The sequence below is a fragment of the Fonsecaea monophora genome, assembly GCF_001642475.1.
Source record: "Fonsecaea monophora strain CBS 269.37 chromosome Unknown Scaff28, whole genome shotgun sequence".
NCBI classification, from domain to species: Eukaryota; Fungi; Ascomycota; class Eurotiomycetes; order Chaetothyriales; family Herpotrichiellaceae; genus Fonsecaea; species Fonsecaea monophora.
The window spans coordinates 58989-85172 of NW_019173959.1; the positions used below are offsets into that span (position 1 = coordinate 58989).

Sequence of the window (26184 nt, forward strand, 5' to 3'; positions counted from 1 at the left end):
CGGTGACGCTGGAGATGGTCGTCTCGAAGGTGAAAATCTCGGGGATCAGGTCGGGATTGTGGAGGTGGCCTATAACTTTGTTAAAACTATTTAGTTCGGGTCGAATCAATATCCCCATGCCGCCCATATTTTGTTATGGATATGAAAAGAAAAAACATACCGGTGTGAATAACTTGACATTCCGAGTGTATATAATCAAGTCCATGCAGCACCATCTGGAGAATGATTTTGACAATCTCCATCCGGTATCACGTCTCCCACGTAACGGCTTTGGTAAAGCCATATAGTGGCTCCCGCAGGGGGGCTCAAATACGAGACACGTGTGCGTCCCACGTTGCCCCGGTATCGTGAACGTGTCAAGAAGTCCGTCGGACAAATGCCCACCCCCTCATAAAGAGGGTTCTTTCGTGTAATGTGCCTCAGTATGTTTACCTCACCCATGTGCCGCCTCGTGTGCGAGACTGGATGTGTTTGCTTTGATCTTGATTGCCACGTAGCGGTCTCTGAGCCATTTCCACCTATCGACTAATCAGAAGGAACGTAGCACAGACTGTCTCAGATCTCGCGCAAGCCAGACCGTGGAACTGCTTCCACGGCCAAGTTTCGTCGCCAACTGATACCGCTCGTTGAGAAGAGCTCCAGTGCGAGCGGGGTGGAAATATCGTGGGTCACAGTAGGGCGAGTTCTCTTCCTCGATCAGTTGGGATGGGTCTAATCGAGCGGCAACCACTGATGAACGAGGCCAAGGTCTGTGTCGGAGAGCACGCAGGGACGATATAATGTAGTTCATCGCATGCTGCAGGGTCGCAAGAGACCTGAGACCTGCTAGAGACATGTTTCTTGACAGTCGAAGAGAGAGTTGACAGAGCGCCTTTCTCGACGGCAGATTCAAGGGGCTTGACGCTGCTTTCATCTACCAATACATCCGATCTTGATGTCCAAGTGAGAGACATCCTCGAGCAACCAAAAGAGGATTAGTCGGCTCGACACGTCTTGGCAGATCTGGACCCTGCATACTTGTATACGCATGATACATAGATAAGAGGCACTTATGTAGATCCGTATACTTTAGTGCGAGATGGAACAGTCACCAAGTATTATATTATTTGTTGTTGGCCACAAAAACTCCTGCATTCGATGATTCCAGTTCTAGACATAAACTCCCGTGTCCCAAGGCACATACTCGATACCGCCTGGACCTACCAATCCATTATCCCATCCATACATGGACACTCCCGCGCCTAGAGTCGCATCGAAGAAACACTCATTGCTGTAGGCTTCCGTGCCGCTCAGGTGCGGAGATGTGAATGACGGGGGCAGCGTGTACGAATTCTGATGGACTTGTGGTGGAGTTTGGCCGAGCGGCTGAGGTTGCGGAACAGGTTCGATCTGGTGGCCCGGCCGTTGTTGTGCTGGCTGGACATCTGCCCCGGGTGTAAGTATCGGCGTGCCAAACAAGTCATCGCCAAACTCATCCATTGGCGAGTCCCATGATATCGACGACATGCTGAGCCTGTTGAGTGAGCTTCGAGCGTTCGACGGTGGTGTCCGTGGTGAGGAGAGGTGTTGTGCGAAAAATGTCATGTGTTCTGGTAGTTCATTTCCATCGAATGGGGAAGATTGCGGTCCATACACCGTCGACGTCCGGCTCATGGTCGTTGCTGTGGCTGATTTTGGCGATTGGCCGACGGTAATCCGCCGTTCAAGAACTGCAGTACCAGGTGTATGGCAGACCGGGTCTCTATGAGTTGTTGCTTGAACCTGCACTTTTGGTTTCGGTGCAATAGCTGGAGGAACAGATTTCGCAAGGCTCACGGGTGAGACAGGTTCCGACTTGGTGTGCGTCGAGGATGAGTCGAAATTGCTGGGAATTGCATCTTCGTCGCGGTCAAGCACTCCTAGTCGTTCAAGGATACCGTGTACGCTGGGGTTGCCATTGACTTCTTCGACTAGAGCACCGTCCCATTTCTGACCTCCGGCGAGCCGCCTGTACAGTTCCACCAAGCCCGCTGTCAGGGCTTCCTGATGTTGAATAAGGAGACTGTTGTATCTTTGGGACCGTTAGCGAGAGGACACAAAGTCACTCAGGGAGCCATTGAGCGCAGGGTAGTACGATCTCACTACTTACCTTTGGTTTGTGCTCGCGCACTCGGTCTTCCTCCGGATCTTGTACGAACAAGGTGCTTGGTCCAGATTACACCTCCTGCACGGCTTCTCACCATCGCACTATTCAAAGACGATGGTCAGTCTCTCTGAATGCTGTTGATTTTCTTTCGAGCAACCATAATGGCACCAGAAGACGAATCGACTTACTTTGGCCTTTTTGACACGGCATCGTTCACAAGCCCGCGAAACGCGCGGACGCGACCGTATAGTCTGTTGGTCCGTATTCATTCTGATGCGGGGATGAAAGTCTCACAATGAGAAAGAAGAAATACGCGGTGGTTTTTGTATGATTGAACGTCTGATCGAGTATTGAGGTGTGTACTTGAGATATGAACATCAACTCTTGGACAGTTGCGCGAGATGGTATAAATTCCAACCGGACCATCAGCAATGCCGACCGGTTTTGTGACAGTCACGTACCATAGGTGTCGCCAGATACTCCGTCATAGCCATTGATAAATCATGTGAAAATGGAGCGATAACTTCGAAGCAATGACCAAGTTGATAGTGTGGCATGCTGGACTCGGCGATTGGTAGGTTAGCGAATAGTTGGCTCAGAATATTGGTGCCGTGGGACCCGAGTTGCAAATCATTATTGAGTATATGTAGGGTTTGTGGGCTACGGGCTGATTCCCCACCGTGGATCTGCTGTGCTTGGAATAGTTGAAAGTTTGTGTTGGCTGATGTCCAGTCGCAGTAGAGGAAGAAGGGATCGTCTGATGTTTTATTGTCCGATGTAGCAATTGGATGCTGAGGCTGGGAGCAATAGAAAGAAGCTTTGACTGAACTCAAATGCGCTTTTGCGCATCAATAATTGCCCAATGAACTCTTGTATTCTTGTTCTTTGGAGAACCAAGACTCTTCGGGGACTATTTGCACTTGTATGCCCAGCAAAGGCCCACAAGAATGTTCAGGCAATGGTTGATATGGTTTCGCGGGGGAAGTTCCTGGCAGGTCAGCGAACCAAGGCGCATGCAAGTGTGGACTGATCAGCACACAAAGATACCTGATTGATCAATGACCACATACTAGTAGGGGTATATGGTGATGCAGATATGTATAGATCATGGCATTGGGGGACTCACAGCTGCGTCGTCGGTCCAATTCTTCGCCATCTCACCCCAGCCATTCACAATCAGCCCAAATATTCGACGTCATATTATTGGCTGTTCACTCGAATGACAGCGATCCTTCTCATTATCTGCATATTATTGTGCACATGAGTAGGCGCTAGCTGGATAACGAATGCCTTCGGTGATCGACGATCTGGACGGTGGCCGAAAGGTATCACGATTTCTGCTGAATATTGTAGACCACCAGATACGCGAGGCAGACCAGTGATTCGAAGGGTATAGCTCAATGTAAGACATTCAGGGACCAAAGTTAGATGAGGAGAACAAAGAGAGGTCATAGAGAAAGAAGGTGTGATGAAAGAGTGACAACAAAGCAAGGGTTACGTGGAGGGGTTGAAGAGGGGACCTGATTTGGTCTGACAAAGAAATATTGGCGCAACGTTCCCGAGTGACACTGCAAGCTCGTCTGTCAGACAGAACGATTCTTGAAGCCAAGCACCCAAGGTCGAGCACGTCAAAGGCTGAGAATTTTGCTCGTCTCTTTCTCTCACTGTAATTCTCGTCACCCTCCAATGCAACCAGAGGCATCATTCATGACGACGCATTCACACCCTCTGAGAGTGGAGTGCACTGCGACTGTAGCACGACTTTGAACCCTGTGTCTGGTATTTTCTCAGACGCAGCCTTTGGTAAGCTAAGATCGGCATGTGAATCACCGTTGATGTCGGATGTCGTCCGTCATGCGATTTATAGCTCTTCGTGAGCCTTACTTCATCCCAGTCAGGTCTCACCGGTGGTTCTGACAGAATCGATGACGTCTTCCTTCTGAATTCCCCGACTGTCCACGTCAACGGAAATGCCCAGTCGGTGCTTATCTAACCCAGATGCCAGCTGACAAACGGGGCTCCTACTTGTATGCTTGCAGCAGTGTCACTTCCTGAAGCGGATGATGGAGCTGTGTGAAACATCACAGAGAACATCCGGACGGTACGGACCATGCCAGACCTTTCCGAGCATATTCCCGCATGCTGAATGCAATGCCATTGAAGATGCTCTCGACGGGCTGGCAGAAAGGATACATGCTCGGCGACCCAGGTTGATACCATGAACTACGCCACTCCACCGACCTACGTGCCCATACACGAGAATTAGTGCTTCGATCTGATGGTCTTCTGACTAAGGTGAATGATATCATGTCCTCTTGATCATACTCGTGGGGCTTCATTGTGGTCAGCCTCGGGGCCCCAGGTCCAGCCAACAATTCCGATGCACTGGTTGTCGCCACTTCCGGCATCATTTCAATTCAGTGCGGGAGAATCCGGGTACAAGCCCGGGAGACTGTGCCCGTACAGCGGTGAGAAATCTGCTTCCCAGTGGACGGCGAGCGAGAATTCGGGGATGCTGCAAGTGTACTGGCTACACCTCAAATTGCTCAGTTCAACGGATGACGCTGTTGGCATTTTGGTGCTATTCAATATCGCGCTACACGCAATATGCAGGCCAGTTACCTGGCGTGTTGGGTATTCGATCATTCTCATCACAGAATCGTGTCATAGTGAACGCTGTAAGTTATCCAAGCAACTCCGGCACACCCAACGCCAAAACCGGCTGCCAAGATGTCTGGAATCCGATCCAGACAGCTGCCACGCAAGACAACAGATACCAAAGACCCAGCTTTCGGTACTCATCCCTCATATACCCTCCAATTTCAATTCCTTTGCAATGATGTCTGCCCACTCGTCAATCTCGCCCCAGTCGCGGTGATCTCCCCACCGCCCACCGATGCAGCTCCAGAGACATCGAACAGGCGCCGGGGTCTCTGCACCGTCATCCTTTCCCGCGAACAGACGGTGCTCTCGGACCTTGGGCAGCTTTCGGAGGACAACCTCTTCGATCTGGCGGGACTCGCGGCGCACGGCTCGGTCTCGGACCCATTTCGATCCGACGGCCGGGGCCATGCCGACGCTGAAGGTCCAGGTGGGCTTCGTCTGGAGACCCATGGCCTCGACGTCGAGGAACTTTTGTGCGTCCAGCAGCCACTTTTGATTGTGCACGGCGCTGCCCAAGATGACAGCGCTGTAGTTCTCCACGCTGAATACATGGTCGACGGACCGGCAGTCGACGGCAAAGCCATCGGCGTGGAGGCGCGAGGCGATGCGTTCTGCTACCTCTCTCGTCGAGCCGTGAGAGGTCGCATAGGCGATTAAGATAGGCATTGGTGTGGGTGAGGGGAGAGAGGCCGGCGATGGATGGTCTCGGTCCTGGTGATCAACCTCGAGTCGAGACGTGGTTGGCGATTTGTAAGTGATAGTTTAGGTGTTGGTCTTTAAGTTCCCTTTTTTCTTTGGGTACAATATTTGTTAGATGTTTGCAAGAAGGCGTTATGGGGTGAGAGTATATATGTAGGCCACGGGCTAACAAGATGCCGTAGGTGGGTCTATTCTTGTAGTGTGCCTCGGAGAGCGGATTAAGAAGAATTATGTCGGGGTAAGGCTGAGGGGGGTTCGGATAGATCTGGCTTGCTGACTTGGACAAAGTCGGATAACGGATTGATTATTACGTTACCTTGGTATATTTGGTGCCAATGCTGGAGAACAGAAAGCGGGATATGGCAAGATGATGGGGGGGAATGTGGGATTACATGTACATGTACATATACAAATAACAGAGATCTTGTTCTTTTCCCTTCTCTGCCTCTCTATTTACCCAGCTCGAAATCAAACTTCTCGGCACGCGAAACAACAACTACGAGGGTGATTATGATGTTATGATGAATATTTTGACTCGCCGTCTCGTCTCCACAGACTCATTACCACACAAGGACAAGGACAAGTACTACCCAGTCAAGAGCGTGGCAGACGACCTACCTGGACAAGGACAAGGACGAGTCCGAGTACGAGTCCGAGTTAAACATCACCGACATGTGGTGTGGTGGTCAGAACCCGAGTGAGATTTGACGGGCGAGGGACCAACTGATCAACCCGCGTCTTTTTCACCCTCGTCCCCCTCGTCCAACCGAATTCCTACTTTACGCACTTTGACTCTAACGAAACTAACCAACCGGCCGGCCGGACGCAAATGGAAGGCCTCGCTCATGTCCATGCCGTGACGGCCGTGACCCCGGATCGTGAGCGTGAGCGTCATTTGACAAGAAGGAAAAGACCCAGGGCCAGCCAGGTGCCAGGCCAACAAGACCGAGAACTTGAAAAGCAAGAAATGCTTACCAGAAACGAAAAAGTTTACTCGATAAAGCCGCAAGTTGCAACAGCACGACCGCATCTGGGCGTTTTACCCTTTCTTGCCTTACTCCCTACTATTACCTCCCTGTGTGAGGGTGAATCCTTTTGTCGCTTCGCTTGTCTTGACCCCTGTAGACGCCCCCCTCCACCTGCCTCGCCTCGCCTCGCCTCTCGGCGGGTTTTTTTTTTCCATCTTTTCGGGATCCGACCACTGAAGAAAGTCCCGAGCGCCTTCTACGGGCCATTGGGGGGCATCTTCGCTAGAAAAAGAGAATCCCTTTCCGCAAAATCCGGAGGCACCTACTACTACTACTAACTTCTAACTACGTCTAGGACAAAAGGTCTACCAAGTAGGTAGGTAGTGTGGTCGGGCAACTTCTCTCGGACTTGTTTAAAGGTCGAGCTGCGAGTAAAAATTCACCGAGCTCCGATTACCTAGAGGCGGCGAGTGAGCGTACACACGAGAAAATGTATGATAACTAACTAGGTAGGTAAATGGTAATGATGCGCCTGTCCGTGAGAACCCTACCTTGGAGGGGCCGTGAAGAGGGGCAGACGATGTTAACTCTACTCTCACTCTTTCGACGGATTCCATACCTACCTACCTACCACCGCCTACACTACCGAATACACGCACAGGCACCGGAGTCCAGGTACTGATGAACGACCATGTGTGTGGGCGGTGGTAAAGCAACTAGACTGATGATTCGGTGGGCACGGTAGCGCGGTGGCAGGGGTGGCAAGGCTGGCCTGATAGATGCCGGCTGCGTCCGGGATGATGTAGCCCCACGAGTGCTGCCACAGCCGTGTACCTCGTATTATGTAAGTACATGCCTCTAGACGCCACAAACACCGCAGACACGTGCAGGTACAAGTAGAACAAGTACAAGTACGAGACCGAGCGACCGGGAGACCGGGAGACCGGGGGACCGAGGAACCGAGTAAAGTATTTATCCATTTGACAAAACACGTGCAAATACATACTTTTTACAAGTAGGTCGCGCCCATTCGCAAAGTACGAGGACAAGACAAATATGATTTAGATGGAAGAAATGGAATGGAATGAAATGAAACACCGCAAGGCCCGCACGCTGAGTGAGGTGAGTCAGTTGACTGACTCGTTAATACTATGTATGTACTTCCCGTTCAGATTGCCTCATTCTCATTACGCGAGATGACCCTGTGCCCTCGCGCCAACCTGGGGATTGGTGCGTTGATCGGGATACCTGTTCTGGAAGTCCTTTGTGATCAATAGGGAGCGTGCTTGGACGTGAACTTAGCAGCTACGAGCACGCGTATTTGTACAAGACCTTCTCGGATTCGTCCGTAAGAGTACAAGCAAGTACTTGTTATTTGCCTTGGTATATATGTATGTACACGTGCCCATTTACCCGACGAGGCCAGGCAGCGAGGCAGTTGTGCCTCGATCCGATCTCGATTCGGTTCGAGAAGGGTTGGCACGCACCCTCATGGGACGGACTGGCCCTACTGATAGACCATCACAAACCAAGTTCATGGCTGCGTGTCCGCCCAGATGGTGGTCTCCTTAAATGAATAACCTTTGATACAGAGCCCGAAAAATACCCAATGACCCATAAATCAACGACGCCTGAGTTCATCGTGAACGAGGCCTGCCCTTCAAAACGCCAGTGTTCCGTTCCATATAAGAATTGCGGTCGTCAACGTAAAGCGTGGCGTGTTATACAGCGAGGAAATCCGTCAGATCTGCATTTTGGTCCTGCCGACACGAAGACATGTCAGCATCTGTATCTTCCCAAGGTCTGAGAGTGATATGTTGGTGCTTGTGGCGGGGTTGTCCATGTGCCTCATTCCTCGCATCATCGAGGATGGATGAGATGCCCACTTCATCTCCCTAGAAACCATAGGAAACGAAAGAGGGTAAGAGCGTGAGAGAGACAGAGGAAGGAAAGCATTGGTTGTTAGGTTTTGCACTCTCAAAACTTACCCAATGCTTCCTCTATCCTCGTCCTGTTCGTCCTCAAAAGTCGCACCTCTCAATCCAAGGCACAGGTCGAAAAGGGATTGGCTCAGTTCGGTAGGAGGAGATATTGCTTACCCAGCAATACACCAGGAAGGCAGCCTCGGAGGTCAGCGCCCCCAGGGCGAGGTAACTGGTCACATCGCGGATGGCCTCAGGCACTGTGGCCCAGTGCGTCTGGGCTGTCTGGGCTGTCTTGGAGGCCTTGGAGAGGATCCTCTGCGACGCCGAGTGCGGGAGGATGTGTTGGTGGTGGAAGTGCAGTGCCGGATGGTGCACCGCGGTTCTCAACGCTCCTGGTGAGGCGGAGGAAAAAGTGCGGGCACTCTGAGCCAGGCGGTTGACGGGGATTCGCATGGGAGGCATGTTGTTTCTTGTGGTGGATTGGATAGATTTGTTTGGAGGTATTCAAGGAGGTGGATGTGTAATACTTGTATGTGGATGGCTAAACCTTCAAGCGGGTTGAGATGACGTTTCGTATCTCTTTGTGGAAAGGGTGGTATCACTGGATGCTGCTAGTATAGAAGAATCTGGTATCAAGTACTTGTAGGTGATAAAGAGGTTCTTGTATGCGTGTGTACTTGTCTGGAGGTTGTTGATTGTGTGGTGTCTGTGTAGATGCCAGCCAGGCTTGCCACACCATCGCGAAACCAGACGGCTTATATCCTGAGGAGCCATGTGTATGGCAATTCGTCGATACCGATATCGTCTCGTGCATGACTCTAGAACGCGGAGAGACATGGCACTAACGTTTCGTTGTTCGGAGACGGGGAGCCGAGTTGTGTGCGTGCGCCACTACCAAAGACAGTTCCGTGGACAGAGTGAGCAGAGCAGAGAGTTGCTGCGGCATGTGCGCAGGTGCGCAGTCACGCTACGGTATCGGGTGCGTGGTTGTCTGCCATCATCAGCTGACCCAGGCAGTTTTACCAGTACGCGCCAGTAATACCACAGACATGCTCCGTCGGGGCTCCGTTATTGCCCCGAGTTTTACCTGGGCAGCCCTGGGCAGCACCTGGACAGTCCAGAACAGGGCAGACAGGGGCAGCGGAACCCGCCGACAACGATAACGGCGACGATCCAATGGGCTGAACCACCTGGGCACTCATCCTCTTACTTCGCAGGTACAATACCGGTAACCAAACGTACACGAGCGACATATCACCTTACCTACCACCCTACCACTCTACAATACCCTTCCTACTCGTTCCCTGCTCTGTTTGCGTGCTTGCTTACGAATAGATCCATCACTCAGCCAACGTTATCCTGGGAACCTGGACAATACCGTCTGTTTTTCGTCTCACATGCTTCCCGTTCCCTTGTATTGCCGTTACCTATAGTACCTACAATACCTAGGTAGGCAGACTGTGAGGATTGCAGGATGGACAGAGTCGAGTCTCCGCCGTGACGCCTCAAGACAGAGACGAAGACGAAAACTGATCGCCGATGAATGTCTGCTCGTAACTACCGACATGGCACCTGGCACCAGACCATTTTGACCCCGTGCCTCACTTGCCCATCCACTCATCCCATCGTCGACTTGTCCTCCAGTGGCGCCATCGAGAGAATTTGAGGCGCAAGCAAGAAGCGTTGTTTCAAGAGCTGGATTCCGGGCCTGCAGATCACTTCCGCTGCCTTTTTCAAAACTCGGATTCGAAGCTCGGTATAGCAGACTTGTCCTTGTAGTAGTCACCTGTGTTCGTCTACAGTAACACGCACTGGCCGAATCTCTTTGTTTGAGCACTGAGCAGATACTCCAGCCGAAGACCTCTACTGGTCCCGAGTACCTCGTAAAGGATCCAATTACCTTTTTCGGAGCTGATTCCGCGATATCAAGGTTCAAGGTTTTCCTGAGATCCCCATACCCACTTGTACAGTACTTTTTACATGTCCTCCGTACGTCCGTCCACAAGTAGCGTCTATGCAGGGTCCAACAAGCATTCGCTCGCTCGCTCGCTCGCGCACAATGACGAACGTACGGTCTCAGACGTGCGGGTCACTCACCCACGAGGACTCGAGCCCAAAGGGATCATGCGGATGTAGTGACCAAAGTACAAGTACGTCGCTGACTGGAGGCGGGTTATAAATCAACCAAGGATAGACGTGGCCATCACTTCCAAAGTTGGATCGGATATGTTCAGAAATAATTTCATTTCAAAAGGGCGAAGATGAGATGATAGTCCTATCACCCGCAACTGCACGCATTCATTCCCATGCTCTGATCGAGCCTCAAACATCGTGTCTCAGCAAGCAAATATTCCGTCTATAAAATCCTGCCCTAGTGGCGACTCAAGCCCCAATAGAGGCGAGTCATAGCCTGCGGTTTTCCACCCCGGAAATAAAAGGGGATTCGGAAAGAGAAGAAAAAAAGAACAACATCATGCCATCAAACGCTTCTTCATACACGGCTGTGCGTGTAGTGGGTATCGTAGCAATTAAAAACAAGTGGTGATCAACAACGAAGGGGGAAAATCCTCTTGGATTATTCCCTTCTCACTTTTCCCATAACCAGATTTGCTTGCAAGCTGTACTTTTGGTAACAGGTAGCTTTTCTTCTGGGGTTCCTTCTCTTTCTGAAGCTTTGCAGAACAGACGTAGCACCGACAATTCTCCCGTGGTATTAGATTCATGTTCGAATTAGTAGTAGAAGTGTCCGCCGCAGTCTTCAAACCATGAAAGTAAACTTTTCTTCAGAGGCCTGTTCCCTCATGCCACAACTTTTTCTGCTTCTCTTCAAAGGAATCTCTTAGGAGATGAGGAAGTCGTCACCGCAAGAATTGGCATTAATCCCGTGTGTATGTGAATGGTCTCCCAAGATAGAATGATGGTAACCAAACCCATAAGTCGTGATCGTGACTGACAGTATGTATCGTCGAGAGAAGGGAAAAAGAACAACGTCTTGCGGCGGTGGCTCGTAACTGATGGAGTCGTGATTTCGATATTCGTCACTGGAAGGCGCGGTATGGTCCTGTGGTCCCAATGGATACAACAAAGTTTTTTTGTTGGATGTGTAATCGCAGATAGATATTTGGCACTCGCAAGAGTCGATCTGATGACTTGCCATTATGGTTGCTGCATCGACATCTGTGACTGTTGCGCTTGTTGCGCCTGTTGTTGCGACTGGAGCTGCAGTCGGACCATTTGCTTGAGCAGGGCGCAGTCTTCGCACTTGACGAGCTTCTCGAGCGTCCGAACTCTGTCGTTCAGTCGCTTGATCTCGTCCGTCATGTGCCGCATCGACACCTCGCTCTGGTGGACGTAGTTGACCGCGTCTGTCATGACGTCGGACTTGCGCACCCTTGTTCGTGGGTCGTGCATACCCGGTGTTTCGTCCGTCGTAAGGCCGGCCAGGCGAGCAGGAGATCCAATAGTGTTCAGCGTGCGGTGCAACTGCATGATCTTACCATTGAGGTTGTCACGGTACCGTCGTTCGACGATCGAGTGGGCTTGTTTTGCTCGGGCTTGCGCCGCTTCCTCATCGCTCGAAGAACCCTTGCGTGCCCGCCTACCTCGTGTCTTGGGGAGGCTGTCGTTACTGGCCCTTCTCAGTTGTTTGACGTTACCGGTACTGATTCTGGATGGCATTCTTGTGAGTTCCTCGTTTTGGTTGGACATCTTCGGCGAGAGGGCCGACAGGTTGAAGTCTTCCATCTCAGGGTTGTTGAGGAGTTGCAGGCATGCTGGGACTGTTCCACAACTCCGCGGAGACAGGTTGTCGCCCTGTATCAGATTAAGACCGCATGAGAAGGACGGGTCGTTCTGCTCATAGCCCGGCTCGGGCTTGATGGGGAAGTCGGCGAACTGCTGAGAGTTGTCTGTTGAGATTGACGAAGTGTTGAAGAAAGGTTCTGAGGACATGGTATCATTTGTTGCTGATAGCCCAGAGTCCTGACCAGCAGCATCGAAATTCAGATACTGCGAATAGACGGGGGACGGGGCATTCTGCTCGGTTGGAAGCTCAGGGTTGGAATCGTAGTAAGATTGGTCCTTCGGATACTGAGGATAGCTCCCAAAGGAGTTGGAGGAGGCGAATTCAACACCATTCCAGCTTGGTTGCTGCATCAATTAGTGCCTGTGGCAAAGGGGAGCTGGCAAAACAAAAGTGCCAACGTACTTGATCCGGGTATGAAGGTCGCTGGTATTGGGGGTATGTTTGTGTGTAGGCCATGGTAGGCTCAAACCTTTGTTGTCGGTGGATTGACTGTGATGTGAGGTGAATATGGTTCTTGAAGTGTGGATTGATTTGCACACATAGTGGCACAATGTCTGCTGGTGGTGGAAAGGCGGTTGCTTATGAGAACGTTGTAAACAGAGTTCTTTTTGCATCATAGCGGAGAGGCAAGTCCGAACGAGCCACGCGATTTGCGACTAGGAAGACAGTCTCCAACTGAGGTCTCCATAGTAGTAGGAGTCAGGAACCGAGACTCGGAAACAGGTGTCAGACCACCAGTTTGACACGCTCACGACGCGAACGGCACTCAGAAACGGTAGTCTCCGTGGGAGAAAGAGGCATGTCATTGGTGAGGAAGAGGGAGGAAAAGATGGGTTTGCGGGTCATCTGAGAGACACAAGAGAGGAACTGCTGGGCGCAGGCAGGGACAGGGCCACGAGGCACGATAGGGCATGATAAAAGACTTACTGGGCTAAGCAGCTCCGGGTTTCCTCCTTGGGCCCCCGAGAAAGCGGAAATGGCCCATTACTCCCTCTTGGGGATGCATGTGCTTGCTCTGGGCTGTCCTATGGCGGGCTTTCTCGGGGCTCGGAGCCTGTAGGGTTCTCGGGTACCTGGCTGCCAGGGTGCCAGGGTATATCGTAGGGGCACCAAGGGCACCCACGGCGGTCCCCAATGCCCACAGAAGCATAGCCTAGTGGCCCCTAACACCTAGTGAGCCAACTGAGCCAGGTGGATGCTCGCCAAGACATCCATATAATCTGAGGCACATTGGCTACTCGTTCACATTTCTTGTACCAGTATACAGTATGCTGGAAGAGGATATTTTGCCCATGCTCGGTCCTTTATGGTTTGGTCAGCAAAGAGAAATGTGCAGAATACCACACCCACCAGATGCACCACTCCAAGCCTCTGTAAGACACGGCGAATCGGTCCAGCGGACACTTGCTCGTATATCGGGATCTGAATGCCTGGCGCGGACATGGAAGGGCGTGGCAGGGCAAGGCTGGGACAGGTACGACCAAGGCACCGCTCACCCTACAGAGCACTTTGTTCTTGTATAAAAGTACAAGTACTGTCTTGACAGCTGGAAATGGACTTCCTTCATTGCGACCGTGACTGGCAAACTCTTTTTTCCTGTGCGAGGCTTTCCTAAGTGCCCTCCCGCCTTTTAACTTCGGAGACGCAGTTAGTTCGGAGGATATGAATAATAGAAGGCACCGCCAACACTATCAAACTACTTTTGTAATTGCCAAGATCACACGTCATCTCAGAAAGTTCAGGACGATGACTATGTTTCGGAACGAAGAAGCCGTACGAGGTACGAGGTACTTGTGCTCAGTTCACTATTGACCAACAGAGGTCGGGTTGGCAATACCGACGCCAATGATGCTAATGGGCCAATGCTCAGCACTCAGGTACAAGAAGACGGTATTTACATAATCATCTTGACTCGCATGAGTGAATTGACCTCATCTTGCTTGGTACCTACATACCAAGGGGTATCAACATTGGCACTCACCTGACTCGCACCTCACGCCATACTTGTAATGCTACACCAGCAAAAACCACGAGGACAAAATGTACGGATATTGCCGCCTTTTTTTAAAATTCACAAAGGTGGTAAGGTATACCATGTGATTTTTTTTTTCATTGAGGGCTAAAATACCGAGCAAACGATGTGTGCTGTGGTGTACTTGCTGTGGTATAAAGTTGTCGACCACAAGGCATGGAGTCTGAGGCTGACAACTTATATCAACTATATCGACAAAAGTCCCGAATTTAACTCGACACAAAACATCTTCTAACAAATCTCCCACCAACACCGAAAATGAAGTTTAGAACAAGGGAACTCGACCTCTCCAGAGCTCTCGATGAGACATTCCTCCGCATTGCCGAAATCGGCCTGCGCGTGCTAGAAGGCGTCTGGTCCATCATCATCATTGGTTTCATGGCCGCTGTCATGAGTGGTCTAGCAGACGTCGATGCAGACGTGCCACGGAAAGCCACCGCGACCGTGGTAATTGCCTGCATCTGCACCGTCTACGCGGGCATCACCATCTTGCCCATGTTCTTTGGAGGGGCCCTGTTCTTCTCCGTCTCCGCCGTCTTTGATATCCTCTTTGTGGCTGCCTGGGCCACCCTGATTGGTCTGTGGGATGGCGACGCCACGGACTCATGTCGGGTCTTCAAGACCAAATACTTTGATGGCCGGCCTTCCCGGTCGCTCTTCGACACCGATTGCAAGCTTGTCAAAGCCATGTTTGCATTTATGATTGTCAATCTGTGAGCATTACCATCCCATTCTGTAGTCCTTTCATTTGCTGATTTGAGGGATGTAGGGTATCTTTCTTGGGCTCCGCAGTCATCTGCTTCTGCCTCCGCCTCATCGAGCTCGACTACCCGACCCTCTGGAGAGTCGGTTCACACCCCGAAAATCTCACCAGGCGCGGAAGACAAGCACACTGTGCCTGCTGCAAGCACAACACGAGCAACCCGTCACCGCACCGGACCTCCACAGCCGAGAGTACCGCGCCAATGGTGTAATCTAATCATGGAACAATGTCGGAGTTTTTTGAATGTTATAGCTTGTGTGTATATGTCTGTTTTTGGGTGGGTTGGTTGGTTGGTTCAGCCTTGCCAGGTGATGACAGGGTGTACTCACTCTGCATGCTGCGGACGGTCCGCTCATGAGTGGCAGAGATGTATTTTTACATGGGGGCGTTTTTGACGAAGGGGAAACAAAAACCCATCATCGTGACGACGGGAATATCTACCTACCTACCTAGGTATTCTTCTCGCATCGTGGCTCCCAGGCCAGGTCTATACATAGGTAACGTGTATTGTATATCGTAATACTGTATGTGATACTATTACATCTGCATCTGCGTCTGCATTTGTACATGTACATGTAAGATGCGGACAAGTCGGGTTGTACAAGTACTTGTAGTTGAGGGTACCTATTTCCCACCAAGCAGGACCTGGTAGTTCGTTCTGTCACCAAAGTATACTGGACTCGGTACCTCGGACCGTCCATCTCAATTATTTCATGGGTCATCATTGAGTTCTGGTTCCATTTTTGGAGAGAAAAAACATTCAACACTCTTAAGTAATTTTTTCAGATGATTGATTTGATCTCGTTCCTCTCTGGTTTTGCTAGATTCCAGGCCGGAAATCTAGAGGGGTATCATATGTACAGCTATACCCTAGGTATATGTCCTTGAGACCGCCCTTGCGGCTCTCGTGCCCGTGCGATCTTCATCATCAACGCCTTTTGGCAACTGCAATGGAATGCAATCCGACGGAGAGGCGGATATTGAAACCTTTGAACCGTCATGACTTTGTAAGATAACAGCAAAACGCTCAATGCTCAACGCTCAACCGTATCATGCAGAGTCGCAGACCGGGAGCTTCATGATTAAAATCCATAAACAAAGGAAAATCCCAAAAAAGGGGGACAACGCCGTCGCTTAGAAAAGAGTAGAGAAGGTGTGGAGGTATGGCTCAGCCAAAAGCTTCGACGAATAGACGGGTTTCTTGTTCTCGAGACCAGACGCGCGGCTGCTGAGACCAGAGTTGTTGGTCGTCGTCGCTGTGCGTGTATGTGTACGTGTATGCCTTCGGGGCTGCGGGACTGTAGTTGTAGGAGGACTCTTTCGAGCAGGAGTGCGCGTCTCTCCAGTCCGAGTGGCGCTCATAGTAGTGGCGGTACTGCGAGGCAGACTCGATGGCCGAGGGGTCGTAGTAGTCGTATTGGAGGTCACCCTCTAGATCCGAGTCGAGATCAAAATCGTCGTCGGACTCGGTCTCAGTGCTACTCGCGTCGCTCTCCACCTCCTCCCAGTGGCCGTCTCCGGCCCCCACCACCAGCGGTGTCGTTGTTACCACGACGCCGCAGAGGCGGGGGGATTTGAGCTGAGCGTACCCCTTGAAAGACGCCACTTGGGCGGTTTGCAGCAAAGACTCGTGTGTGGTTGCTGATGACTCGACATCGTCGTCGTCATCCTCGGGGACAATGTCGACAATATCGTCAAGGGAGTCGTCGAGGGAGAAATCGTCATCGACATCCTCGATTTCTTCCACCGACCCCAGTGACGGCGATCGCTCAATTTCTGGGGTATAGTCATGCATGTGTTTGATGATGTACCTGGCCGCGTTGTCGTAGACGGCGGCGTGGCCGAGGAGGCGGTGGAGGTGAGGCGCCGTCTTGGCCGCCTCTTTCTGAATCTTGGATCTCGACAAGGTTCCAATTTGATATGCTATTTGCCGGGAGTGGGGGTGGGAGTATGATGATGACGAGGGTGACGACGATGTGGGTTGGAAGGTATATCGACTCTTTGAGTACTCCATTGTGGTGTGTGTATGTGTGAGAGAGAAGGACACTGCCAAGTGTTGCTTGAGATAAAAAGATAGAACCGAAATGCTCGAGTCGAGATGGGCTGGGTCAGTGATGTTTGATGTGCGAGAAGAGGTTCCTTTTATCAAGTCTTTTGGCAGTGAAGATACAACACTATTGCAATTGCACTTTATTGCATTAATTATTGCATTCGTATGATCTGATATTCTACAAGTACTCCGTAACACATCCGTCATCCCACGGTCAAGGCGGGGGGAGAAGAAGGGGGGAGATACCAATCGGATGATTCGAAATATGTCCGAATTGCGAATGGATGGCACGATGGTCTGCGCAATCACGCACGGAGCACGGAGCAGAGAGTACCAAGGTAGGGGCTTGTGTGGGGACAAGCAGTTAAGTAGTTTGTTAGTTGTGGCTGATAAGAGAGAATAAAGATGTCAGATGTCAGCCTACGAGTATTGACGAAGAGCGGGAGACACGTGCTACACAGTGAGGGAGATGGTGGTGTGAGCTGGAGGGGAGAGACTCGAAGCGGTGGTGGTGTGACAACCTTGGAGCCTGGGGGGCAGCTAGCTCAGCTGGTCCAGGTACCGCTAATGGTACTTTTAGGTATCATTATTACTTACTAGTGCCCCTCGGGGATTTAACGGGGCCAACTTCGGGGTCGGAGTCAATCTCTTAGTGAGTACCCAAGTAGCCAAACTCGCCAAGCACTCGTATTGGTAGTAAAAGTGGCAGGCCACGTCTCGGGCCTCGCGGCAACCATCAAACTTCAACCATCACAGCATCTCGGACAAAGTCTGGACTTTACGAACTGACTCACTTGAACCGCGCAGATCGTTTCCAGGGGGATTTGCATCCTTCTTCTTACTCCTTACTATGACACAGCGCCAGAGTACGAGTGCCTAGTTGCACAATGATGAAACCATCTACAGTCCTTGTTCCTCTCGCAACAAGAATGGCCATGGACGCCTTACTCGTACTCAAGCTGCGCAGTTTACCTCGTACACTGCCAAACAAAGAGGAGGATGAGGTTGAATGATGGCCACCGCGGGTCATCTCTATCTACTCGTACATCTCGGTCACTACCAAACTCTCCGTTCGGCAAGGCTGATCTGGTGCCCCGAACTTGGATCGAGATCGATTAATATTCACGATAAACTTCTTCTACTTCTTCCTCTTCTGGAGAGCCTCCAGGTCTGTACAAAGTAAAGCCCAACCACCTTAAACCAATTCCAGCCTGAGATTGCACATTTGGCTGTCGTGGCTGTCCATTCCCCTGGTCAATATGCCGAAAATGGTCATCATGAGCCGCTTACTAGTAGTTCGCAGGCACTACAACCAAGGTTTGACGCCAGGTGAGTAATATACTCTACTTGTATCCTCTGACTGAGGCACCCTAAGGCCTAGGCCTTTGGGCCTCCTTTTCGCTTCGTCCCTTTGGGCCATCCACCTCCCGATGTGCTACCCACTCACCGCCCACTTGGTAAGTGGTAGGATCGATCACCCGCTGTCGAGCCGTACCAACTCGGCCTGCCACTCGCTCGATCGACGGAAATCATATCCACGCTCAATTCTTACTCGTCAGCTCCCCCAGCACGGGTTGGTGGTGAGGGTAATTCGCCGCATTGTCAGACCACATGTGGCGCAACGATTCGAGACCTTTTTCGCACTATCCCCCTTGCAGCCATATGAAGGGTTTCCTGATTTCTCTCGCCCAGCAGGTAACACGCCCATACCATTGCGGGGAGGGGGCGCGGGCAGACAAACCAGCAAAGTGTGTCTCCCAAGTCACGCAGTGGCTAAGACCACCACACAGCAAGGCTTATTGCTATGCAAGAGGAATTGCCAAACCAGTCTCTACATTTACGTTCTTTTGCCTTTATTGTCTATCGGTTTCTTAGAAGAGCTGCTCAAAAGCGAAACAAGACCCATTTTCCGATCGATCTGATTCCTTTTTTTAAAACCAACCCCCCCTTTTTTCTTATGCCAAACAATGTCGCGCGCTCTCGGTTTCAGTGGGAGCCCGTCTCCTACCTCCTTGGCAGAAGCGTGCAAACTAGCATGGCACACCTTCTATGGTATGCAAAAAGCGTCTGAAGACTTTGAAAACCTTCGCTTCGAAGTCTGGACCATTGCCATCAGCCTCGACTCGTTACACAGCGTCGGGAGCACCTCGCTCCTCATAGATCGACAACCAGACCACAAACGATGGGCTCTGACATTTTCCAAAATTTTGACTTCGTTGAACGCCGCCTTGCGGCCGTTATACAACCTGGTCAAGCTGTATCTGTCCACCTCGACCAGAGATCGCACCGCCGTCAAGCAATGGCTCACCAACACCGACATGAACTACGAGGGCCTCACCGTGCAGGATTTTAGGAGGAAATTGTCCATGCTGGTCGAGAGTCTGAATGTGTTTCTTTCCAGCCTGACCCACGCCGAACTCACCCGCGCCCGAGCTGCCAGCGAAACCGAAGAATACAGAGTCCTATCCGAAGTCACCCGAAACGTCCTACAGAAATGGGATCAAAGCAGAGTCACAGGGGCGTCCCACGATTCGGACCGGGCGATCAAATCCATCGAGACCGTCACCTTTGTCAGTGACAGCTCAAAGGAAAACAACACATCCTCGACACGCGGGGATTCGACCCGGCCGAGAACGCAGGACGAGTACCCTACCCTCTGGCCAACCCACCAGAGACCCGAGTATCACGGCGGTCCAGGTGGCCACGCTGCGGAGGCGTTGAATTTGGACGGCATTGAAACGGGGTTTCGCAAGCACATGAATGCCATGCGACGGATTCGAGAACAGCTTCGCTTACAAAAGGAGAACGAGCACCACCTCACGGAGCAGAAGTCGAGCCATTTCCCCGAAGTGCACGGTGAAGTGCCCATCACCCCAATCACGCCCTCGCACCACCGCACCATGCCCGAAAACGCCACGGCCGCCTTGTCAGAGCTGGCTTCGGATCATGGATACACGTCGAGCAGTGGAACCAGCTCCGCGCAGACCTCCGAGTCTGGCAGTGTGATTTCAGGGGCGCAGGAAGAGAATAGGCCGAGAAGTCCCGCAGGAGTTGGAGGGGGACCACCGCCACCGACGACGGCCAACCACACGCGCTCGTCGTCTGGCGAACTCGGGCGGAAGAGGGTGCGGACGCAGGACCTCCATCTCGCCAACGACAGCGACGATTGGCAGAGACATCGGCGACCGCGGAAAACGGCGCTGGAGGAAATGCTCACGGCGGCCTTGTTCTTCGACAGTTGAATAACGAAGACGAAAGGCACGGCGTCGTAGTGAGTGGGAGGAGGGAAAAACAGCAAGGCTAGAATTGAAAGGGGCAGTGGGTCGTGACGACCTTGCTACCTAGTGGGTGTTTTCGTGGATTGGGGGCGCTAATTCGCAGATATTTCACAGATATGACGGGAAATATGATATCAGGTTTGTTTTTATCCACATTGTCCCGGCGGTGTTTGGTTTCGGGTCGAGTCGTCAGCAATCACTTGGGATGGGAAGGGATGGATCAGGTTGGATTTGGGTCGGTTGGTGTCAATGTCGCTACGTTGAATTGGGTTGGGCCGGGCTAGTTGGCACATTTGATTCCCGGACTTCGCAGCACCTTTTCATCACACACACACACACACACGCACACGTACACGAACACGAAACAAAAACACACGCACGCACCCCCGGGGTAGAAACAGGACTGACTGGACCCCTCTCTGTTGTCTTACGAGGAAGGCATAAACAGCCACGACACGACGGGATTTGACGAGAAAAACAAAAAAAGCAATATGAGAGGGGCAGAGGAGGGAAGGAAAGGGGGGAGGTATATTACTACATATCCTACGTATAACTACGTATAACTAGCCGACTAGCCATGACTAGGTATCTAGGTATGTAAGTATACCAGCACTGGGATATATATATATACCCAGGCAGGGAAAAAAATGGTAATGATGACAAAATCAAAATCACAATTAGAATCACAACCAATGGATACATACAACTTTCACTCCTAGGTAGGTGTAGGTAGGTAGGTATGGAGGTATGGAGGTAGTTGACTCCATGTACCCGGAAGCCTCGTCATCCTTCGTGCTTCATGCTTTCACTCCATTACCTTGTACTTGAACTTGAACTTGGGTACCGGTATCCGGACCTGTTTCTGTACGTGTACTTCAAATAACTAATGTATTATGGTCATGGGTATGGTCATGGGTATGGTCGTGGGAATGGTCACGGGTACAGTGGTTATACTGAGTGCAGATAGATACCTAGGTAGGTATATCGTATATTTTGATATCGGTATTGGAAAACTCAGGTCTGGGGACTTGCGCTTATTCTGTCCTTGTACTGAGGACCGAGACTGCTGGGTTCTGTACGAGGCAAGTACTGGTTAAGTAGGTTATCTTTAACTTGGTTCATTAGTACATTGCGTATCATGTAATATCTAATATCCGGATATACGTGTGGCAGTTGTCGACATTATGGCCACTGAATCTATCCTATCTACCGAGTAACATAGCTAGGTCTTTGTTTCTCTGTATCTCTGTATCTTCTGGCTTGTGGCCTTGTCTCTTGTGCCTTGCGACTTGTGTGTGTGTCTTGATATTGTGGATTTCTCTCGAAGGGTGTTAGTCAAAAAGACTCGGACTCTTCAGCATTAATGTAGTAATGTTGTCCAGGTCCTCGGTGCACGTACCCATGTACATTTAAAGTCATGTACCCATGTGCCCATGTACTCGTGGCCCTGTGCGGTAAAAGTAGCCTGTACCCTGTACCCTGTGCCTTGTACCCATGGACCCATGGACCCCGACGCCGTGGCCTGCCTCCCCTGGAGTCCCGTCCAATGAATTAATATTCCAGGGGTCCATTGCCAATCCACCAAACCCGTGAGCCTGTTTGCTGATAACGCATCAGGTGAAAATAACTGTCGTGATAAGTGTCGGTGCTTTGAATGGCCAATCTGGTTCTGACATGACATGCATGAGCTGGCTCGACTAGACCAGGTCAGCACTCCCACTCGCAAGGGTTCCAATCAGATCTGATCTCATCGGCCCTGGTCTCTCTTTCTCAGGCACGTCCGCCTTTCTTGGAGTCTTGCCATTGCTTCCACATTTGCTCGTAGTTGTCGAACCACGAGGCGCCGTAGTTGTGCGGTTGGTGTGCAGCCTGGTATTGCTCAAACTGTAATCTCTGGTTGTTGAGATTCTCGAACCAAGAAGCGCCATAGTTGTGCGGTTGGTGTGCGGCCTGGTATTGTTCAAACTGCACTCTCTGTTCGTTGAGGTTCTCGAACCACGCAGCTCCGTAGTTGTGCGGTTGGTGTGCTGATTCGTATTGCTCCCTCTGGTTGTTCAGATTCTCAAACCACGCGTCGCCGTAGTTGTGCGGTTGGTGTTGCGACTCGTACTGCATTCTCTGTTCATTGAGATTCTCAAACCAAGCAGCTCCGTAGTTATGCGGTTGATGTGCGGCTTGGTACTGCTCGAACTGCTCCCGCTGGTTGTTCAGATTCTCAAACCACGCGTCACCATAGTTGTGCGGTTGATGCTGCGACTCGAACTGCTCCCTCTGGTTGTTGAGATTCTCGAACCACGCGTCGCCGTAGTTGTGCATTGTCTGCATATTCATCGAAGATGTGCTGCTGGTGTTGGGGGTGTGTATTGTTGACGATGCCATAAAGTAGGTTGTGTTGGAGTGTTTAGCTGTTTAGCTATTGAGCTTTGATCGCTGTGAGTGTGTTAAGTGTGTCAATGTTTGGTAATCTGTTTGTGTGTGGTTTGGTACAAAAAACATGAAGGGGGAGGGAAAAAGCAAAGAAAACCCTCTTATACTCCCTGGTATAAAGTGATTCCACAAACCCTCATCAGATGTTCCATAATTGCTCATGTCTGTAAAGCCTCGTCTGGGGCGGCAACGGCGAGACCCGAGCCACAAAACAATGCATGACCATTGACCGTTGACCCCCAAAACCAACGAGATCCCGTTCACCAGCGGAGCGGCCAAGAAGGCGACACGTAGATCCCCCTTGACAGTCAGCATTATTGACGGGCATTGGGTGATGGGACGCCGATCATGCTTGAACGTGGACGCGCGGTTTGATAGTATTTGCTCGCGGTGTTCCAGAATCGAGGGCGTAAGGGCTTAGCAAAAAGTGTATCGGACGAGGCATGTACCGCCAGAGACTTGGTATGGTACATGGTACTCGGTACATGAGATGTATGGAGAGGGAAAAAGGTGACGGTCACACCACGGGGGAGTGGGTGGGCACGAGGCTTTTGCTCAGAGAGACATTCCGGGCGAGAAAGGATCGGGTTCGAGGGGTGGGGTATAGACACCTAAGGTCGGTGAGGCTCTTCCTTGATGCCCTAATCATGCCAATAATGCCTAATAATCCCTCGTTGGATCCCTGCTTGCTCCGTTATAGGGCAAATGCAGGGTCACCCATCACCAATCACCCACCCAACGCCCCCCCACTTTGGCATGGTTGTGGCCTGGAACAGATCGCCAACGCCGCCTGGAGAAGTTGCTCATGAGCGCTCACACCACTACCTACATACTACTCATCCACTGTGGTTGTAAGCCTTGTGTTGTTGCCTCATGGCCAAGCCGAACACATCACACTCCTGTCGTCCCTCACTTCGATTTGTCTTCTTGGCTTGCATGCGAGCCCAAGCCTAATGATGCAGGTCCCTGACTTTGTCAGCCTTGTGCTCGTTACTCGTTACTCGATATACTCGTGCGGATGTTATGCTACAAGTTCGAGTGAAAGAAATGGACCACTCAAAAGAAACAAAAATTAAATACAATCAGGGTATATTCAACCAGTTTCATACAACAAAAACAACCAAACTCGCTCGAAGAAGCTAGTACTGACAAAAAGACCCGATCCAACTCGACTCCTGGTTATTTGCGAGGCAGAACGGACAGAAAGAGAAATGAGTCAACGACGGGCTGTTCTTGTATGATACGATGTGTTTTTGATCCAGTATCCCTGCGTTTACCGGGAGTTCATTAAGGTAATGGCTATTGTGTGTTTGTGTGTGTACATGTGTGAGATGGTCCTTCTGTTACTCTGTCTGATGATGGCTGCCACGAAACAAAGGCCATATGGAGAAAAGGAGGCAGTCAAAGTTTGTCGTAACACAAGTCGCCCAGCGAACGTTACTCTTTTCCATGTTGTAATCTCCCCAAAAGAGCGCCGGGTTCCTTCTTGTATGCTGGTCCAAACCCCCCAATGCGGCCGTTTCCAAGTAGTACCTGTACCACTCTGCACCGGAGACTTTTCACGGTGGTCTCCAAATTTTCTCCAGGTATCGAATTCACTGCAGGATGCCTTTCAAACCCCCTCGTCCAAGCAGAGCACCGCTTTACACGGGCGGCATGGCCATCGGCGGCAGACCGTACTCGTATGCCGTGTAGATACCAATGGGGCACTCATCCTGGTCCTGGAAGAACCAGAAGTTGGTGTCGTTGGTGTAGGTCATGCCGGCAACGCACGTCCCCGCGCCCACGAAGCAGGGGCCGACATCAATGGTGTAGGCATTTCCTGGTTCCATGTGGATAGCCGGGAATGGAGGGAATGGTCCCGGAGCGGGCTGGTTGTTCCACGTCGTCTCAGGTCCCGGGCAGCTGCCGGGGTTGTACCCCGTGAAGAAGAACGAGCCAGCACCCTCGTACTCAAAGTTGGACGTCTTGAGCTGCGACTTGAGAGGGAAGATGAACTCCAGCGTGCAGTTGGCGTCGGCGCGAGAAGCGGGCACGTCGAAGCTGAAGATGGAGGCGATGTCATTGGGAGTAAAGACGCCGTTCAGCTGGGGTCCGAAAGCCTTGTCGGGTTGCGACTTGGAGATCTGCGTGATGTAGTGAGGGAATTCGAATTGGCCGGCAGTGAGTTCGGCGGGACAGCCTTCGCGCGGCGCGAGGGCACGTTTGCGCAGGACTTCTCCCGGGTAGGCGGCGGCCAGGCCGGCCAGCAAGACAAGAGCTGCTCCGGTTCTCATGTTGAAAATTGTGAATCTGGTATGTTGTGGGGGTCGATGACAAGATGTCCACGAAGGACACGTAAAAATGCTGGAAGATAGGGGGTAAACTTGTCAAAGCGAAAGATATGTGTAGCGAGCGACTGTAGCGAACGACGGTGTGTATGTCAAGACACAGAGAGAGTACTCAGGTATAGAAAACCAGCAGAGAAGCAAACAGAGGTCCAAGTGGGCGTCAAAGCATATAATAGCACCGTGTATGGGAGATTGCGCCTGGAACCACTGGGGACACCTACGGGCCAACAGCTTCCCTGCTAGCTACCAGGAATTGGGGATAGGGCACAAACAAACATGCCACCACTGTAACCACGCCTCCAGTGACGCAGGGGAGGACAGCACGAGGCTGAGTACCGTGGGATCCTGCTGCTTGCGGCAGTGACACGCCAAACAACAACCTTTGAACCAAAGTCTATTGAGCAATTTTTTGAGCCCACTCCCACAGCAGCATTGGTGAGACACGGGCCAGGGAGGCTAGCTTATTGACCAGAGGTTCCAAAACCACGATGTGACCTACCACGAAACGGCGTTGGTGTCAGTCGACAATGAGGTTGCCGCGTGAGTGGCTGAGTCCGCGACGGTCTGGATATCCGGGAGCTGGGATAGGTGGAGGTAGGAGAAAGGCAATATTCTAGCTTCTCCATGTGAATCTCATGACCACGTCTCATTCGTAGAGGTGGATAAGGGATCTTCACGCGGTTAATTTAACCAAGCGAGAGTGTTTTGCACTACGAGATCAAGCACCAAACTGCCAGTTGCTTGTGCTCGTCTTCGCCCTCGTGGTCGTGTTCCCCGTCGATGTTATCCCAATTGTACTCGGTAGTTCCCCCATTGTAAAGCTCTTTAGACCCTCCAATATAACATTTTTCATCAAAACAGGGTCGTCTTGGTGGATTATTGTGTCGTAAGGAGTTGTCGTGTCGTCGCGTAAATTGCAGGGCCACGGGGTAAACGGCCACAAGGCCAAGCTTCCATCGGTTGCTTGCTCATCTGTCTTGTGGTTAGTGAGAGCTGCTCCACTACAAGGGAAACGATCTCGCCTCGCGTCGATTGCACAGGATTGGATGCACGATTGGAGCACGCCACCGATTGAGGTCCCGGATTAGGCATGTCCCTAGAGGCTGTGTACAAAGTTC

At 51.4% G+C, this 26184-nt stretch overlaps 9 protein-coding genes across 9 annotated transcripts; 2 read left to right on the forward strand and 7 right to left on the reverse strand.

Moving 5' to 3' along the window:
• Positions 1–1149: 1149 nt before the first annotated feature.
• On the reverse strand, positions 1150–2222 carry AYO21_04770 (hypothetical protein; the record flags this gene model as incomplete). The annotated part of the gene is made up of 3 exons (XM_022654741.1): positions 1150–2050; positions 2129–2166; positions 2220–2222. The coding sequence occupies 3 exons, from the start codon at positions 2220–2222 to the stop codon at positions 1150–1152; spliced, it is 942 nt and encodes a 313-aa protein (XP_022512880.1).
• A 2708-nt stretch (positions 2223–4930) lies between these two features.
• On the reverse strand, positions 4931–5455 carry AYO21_04771 (hypothetical protein; the record flags this gene model as incomplete). Its single annotated transcript, XM_022654742.1, has 1 exon — positions 4931–5455. One exon carries the CDS (start codon positions 5453–5455, stop codon positions 4931–4933), a length of 525 nt encoding a protein of 174 aa, XP_022512881.1.
• Positions 5456–8440: 2985 nt separating this feature from the next.
• Positions 8441–8843, reverse strand: AYO21_04772 (hypothetical protein; the record flags this gene model as incomplete). The annotated part of the gene is made up of 2 exons (XM_022654743.1): positions 8441–8467; positions 8556–8843. The coding sequence occupies 2 exons, from the start codon at positions 8841–8843 to the stop codon at positions 8441–8443; spliced, it is 315 nt and encodes a 104-aa protein (XP_022512882.1).
• A 2694-nt stretch (positions 8844–11537) lies between these two features.
• AYO21_04773 (hypothetical protein) lies at positions 11538–12642 on the reverse strand (the record flags this gene model as incomplete). The annotated part of the gene is made up of 2 exons (XM_022654744.1): positions 11538–12530; positions 12589–12642. The coding sequence occupies 2 exons, from the start codon at positions 12640–12642 to the stop codon at positions 11538–11540; spliced, it is 1047 nt and encodes a 348-aa protein (XP_022512883.1).
• Positions 12643–14476: 1834 nt separating this feature from the next.
• On the forward strand, positions 14477–15197 carry AYO21_04774 (hypothetical protein; the record flags this gene model as incomplete). The annotated part of the gene is made up of 2 exons (XM_022654745.1): positions 14477–14931; positions 15011–15197. 2 exons carry the CDS (start codon positions 14477–14479, stop codon positions 15195–15197), a joined length of 642 nt encoding a protein of 213 aa, XP_022512884.1.
• Positions 15198–16149: 952 nt separating this feature from the next.
• AYO21_04775 (hypothetical protein) lies at positions 16150–16995 on the reverse strand (the record flags this gene model as incomplete). The annotated part of the gene is made up of 1 exon (XM_022654746.1): positions 16150–16995. One exon carries the CDS (start codon positions 16993–16995, stop codon positions 16150–16152), a length of 846 nt encoding a protein of 281 aa, XP_022512885.1.
• A 2003-nt stretch (positions 16996–18998) lies between these two features.
• Positions 18999–20273, forward strand: AYO21_04776 (hypothetical protein; the record flags this gene model as incomplete). The annotated part of the gene is made up of 1 exon (XM_022654747.1): positions 18999–20273. The coding sequence occupies one exon, from the start codon at positions 18999–19001 to the stop codon at positions 20271–20273; it is 1275 nt and encodes a 424-aa protein (XP_022512886.1).
• A 1806-nt stretch (positions 20274–22079) lies between these two features.
• On the reverse strand, positions 22080–22625 carry AYO21_04777 (hypothetical protein; the record flags this gene model as incomplete). The annotated part of the gene is made up of 1 exon (XM_022654748.1): positions 22080–22625. The coding sequence occupies one exon, from the start codon at positions 22623–22625 to the stop codon at positions 22080–22082; it is 546 nt and encodes a 181-aa protein (XP_022512887.1).
• Positions 22626–24379: 1754 nt separating this feature from the next.
• AYO21_04778 (hypothetical protein) lies at positions 24380–25012 on the reverse strand (the record flags this gene model as incomplete). The annotated part of the gene is made up of 1 exon (XM_022654749.1): positions 24380–25012. The coding sequence occupies one exon, from the start codon at positions 25010–25012 to the stop codon at positions 24380–24382; it is 633 nt and encodes a 210-aa protein (XP_022512888.1).
• Positions 25013–26184: the final 1172 nt, after the last annotated feature.